The sequence below is a fragment of the Marmota marmota genome, unplaced genomic scaffold, assembly GCF_001458135.2.
Source record: "Marmota marmota marmota unplaced genomic scaffold, marMar, whole genome shotgun sequence".
In the NCBI taxonomy this organism is placed as follows: Eukaryota; Metazoa; Chordata; class Mammalia; order Rodentia; family Sciuridae; genus Marmota; species Marmota marmota.
In genome coordinates, this window is record NW_026000259.1 from 226,025 (window position 1) to 229,175 (window position 3,151).

At 36.0% G+C, this 3,151-nt stretch overlaps 1 protein-coding gene across 1 annotated transcript in view; it reads left to right on the forward strand.

Moving 5' to 3' along the window:
• The first annotated feature begins 745 nt into the window (after positions 1-745).
• LOC107160933 (fibronectin type III domain containing protein 3C1-like) overlaps positions 746-3,151 on the forward strand; it is a 34,700-nt gene continuing 32,294 nt past the window's right edge. The window contains exons 1-3 of the mRNA XM_048796798.1: positions 746-1,260; positions 1,892-2,014; positions 2,666-2,752. Coding sequence (XP_048652755.1) covers positions 1,183-1,260; positions 1,892-2,014; positions 2,666-2,752 — 288 coding nt within the window. The 5' untranslated portion in view covers positions 746-1,182. The remainder of the gene's footprint in view (positions 1,261-1,891; positions 2,015-2,665; positions 2,753-3,151) is intronic.

Consider the following 3,151-nt stretch of genomic DNA (forward strand, 5'->3'; position numbering starts at 1 on the left):
CAGAGAGGTTCCCTCTTGAGTAGCCTCTTTCTCCACCTTCAAAATAATCAGAATTTTCTTTCTGATTTTTGGCCAAATGTTTTTGGAACCAAGGACTGGACAGTTAACGCCCATATTTTGTCACTTGATGCCATCTATACATGAACCTAGAAAACATTTTAGGTTTAAAGGTTTGCTTCAAGGATTTGGATCATGTTTAAAATATTTGCTTTTAGTATCTGAGAGAGTTAAGGTAAATTTCTGTGTTCCTATCTTTTTTTTTGGCGGGGGGCAGTCCCGGGATTGAATTCAGGGCACCCAACCACTGAGCCACATCTCCAGCCCTATTTTGTATCTTATTTAGAGACAGAGTCTCACTGAGTTGCTTAGTGACTTGCTTTTGCTGAGGCTGGCTTTGAACTTCCAATCCTTCTGCTTCAGCCTCAGGAGCTGCTGAGATTATAGGCATGCACCATTGTGCCTGGCTTTTCCTATCATTTTTAAAGGAATCTAGTTAACTTTTATAGATATTTATGTGGTATGAAGTCTTACCTGGTAATTAATACTATAGATTGGAAATCCGGTGTTTGAACTCAATCTTTTTTTTTTTAATATTTTTAGTTGTGGATGGACACAATACCTTTATTTTATTTACTTTTATGTGGTGCAGGGGATTGAACCCAGGGCCTCATGCATGCTAGGCAAGCGCTCTGCCACTGAGCCACAAACCCAGCCCCAAAGTGGATTTAGTTGATTGAACTTTTTTTTTTTTTGGTGCTGGGGATTGAACCCAGGGCCTTGTGCATGAGAGGCCAGCACTCTACCAACTGAGCTATATCCCCTGCCCTGAACTCAATCTTAGTGGATCAAATAAACAATGACTAGAAACTCTAGACTGCAGGGAAATTGAAGTATCTTTATTTGTCTTCATGTGAATGAAGATAAAACATCATCAAACAAAAATCCTTGACTGCAAATTTTATATTCAGTCACTTATGTAGATCAATGATTATTTTTAAATGTTGCTGTAAAACAGTTTTACTTAAGTAAACATTTCTAGAGTAAAAAATTAAGATGGATTTTCTCAGAAGTATTGTGTCAGGTTTTTTCATTTAAAGCCATGACTGATTTATGTGACTAATCTAAGTTTTCATTTTTTTTTAGAATCATCACTCATTTTGAAAGTCACTCTTTTTAGATGTGATGGAACACCGGATAGCACCTACCCTTACTGAAATACCTCTGATAGCTCCACTTATCAATAGCGAGCCCATGTATCAGGTAAAAATAATTTTGCTTTTCTTTTCATTGTAACTGTTTAAAATATTCTCAAATCTAGCATTAGTTTTTATTTAGAAAAAGTGTTCAGTATTTTATGATTGACCACTTATTTGGGAATATTTTCATTTTTTATCATCATAGGTTTATCTTCCTAGTAGGCCTTTTGAAAATCACTTAAGGCATTTAACATTAGCTTAACCCACATATAACTTCCTTTGGAGTTGATATAGCTGATTTTTCAGACTCCTTTGATCAGTACAAAAGTCCTGATGCTGTGTTTTAAAGTCTATAGTACCTACAGTCTCTTCTGATTTTAAAAAAATATGACGCTAACATAGACTAACGTCCTTTCATATTCATTCACAGATGAGTTCAGCTTCCTAATATTTAAAAGTATTGTGTTTGAACAGCAATGACTTCCGTATATATGATCAGTTTCCAGAAAGGAAGAAAGAGTATAGTTCAGATTTAGCATTTTCTCCTTTCTTTATTCAAGAGAAGTCCTATCTCAATATGTTCTGTACAAAGATTACTCACTTTTCTTCTCTTGAATTAAAAAAGAGCAAAGATGTGTATCTAGCTTATAATTTTGTTTGAATTAAAATTTCATTTAAATTAATTTTTTTACTAGATGGAGAGTAATCATATAGACCCCACTTTTGCAATACATTATTCCACCAATTATTCACAAATGATGACTCATCCCAAGAGATATTCCAGATGGCCTTCTTGTCCTCAGTACTGGATACAACAAGTATGTCTGAATTTTACCTTTAGATTAGAAGTTTTATTTTGTGCTTTTCATTTTATGGAGCCTTTATTTTGTGGAGAGGGGCAAGGGAGAAGTTGATCTTTGTACATCAATTCACCTATTTTCTGTGATCCTACTAAGTTTTACTTGGGTGCAGGAGGACCTTTTCTTACTAAGGAGTATTGAATTTCCCCCACTAAGTGTCCATTGATTCAGTGTACTCTTCTCCTTGAGTTTTTTGTTTGTTTTTCTGTGGTGTTAGGGATTGAACCCCCGGCCTTGTACATTGACTAGGCAACTGTTCTGCCACTAAGCTACTCCCACAGCCCTCCTTGAGCATTTTGAGCCATCCATAGTTAGTGGGTCTGAATATTATTTTAAGGGTAATAATAAATTTTAATAGATTGGTTCTTTTTAAGGAGCCAGGCACATTGGCACACGCATGTAATCCCAGCGGGTGGGAGCCTGAGATAGGAGGGTCACAAGTTCAAAGCCAGCCTCTGCAATGTTGAGGTGCTAAGCAACTCAGTGAGACCCTGTCTCTAAATAAAATACAAAATAGAGCTGGGGATGTGGCTCAGTAGTCGAGTGCCCCTGTGTTCAGTCCCGGTACCAAAAAAAAAAGTGTATCATTAAAGAATAATTTATTTCTAGATTATATTGGTGCAAGTTAACGCTGGGGAGACCCTCACTATCAAGTCTGATGATGGGACCATTCAGAATATTCAAGGTCAGTTAAAAGCATAATTATATGTGTGTTATATTATATCAAATAGATTAAGTTTAAATATTAGAGGGAGATTACTAAAAACTCACTAATAACCTTTATGGTTGGAGCTAGATTAAATACTGATAAATTAATATAATCCTTTTTTTTTTATTGGTTGTTCAAAACATTACACAGCTCATGACATATCATCTTCCATACATTTGATTCAAGTGGGTTATGAACTCCCATTTTTTACCCCAAATACAAGTTGCAGAATCACATCGGTTACACATCCACATTTTTACATAATACCATATTAGTGACTGTTGTATTCTGCTACCTTTCCTATCCCCTACTATCCCCCCTCCCCTTCCCTCTCATCTTCCCTCTCTACCCCATCTGCTGTTGTTTAATTCTCTCCCTTGTTTTTT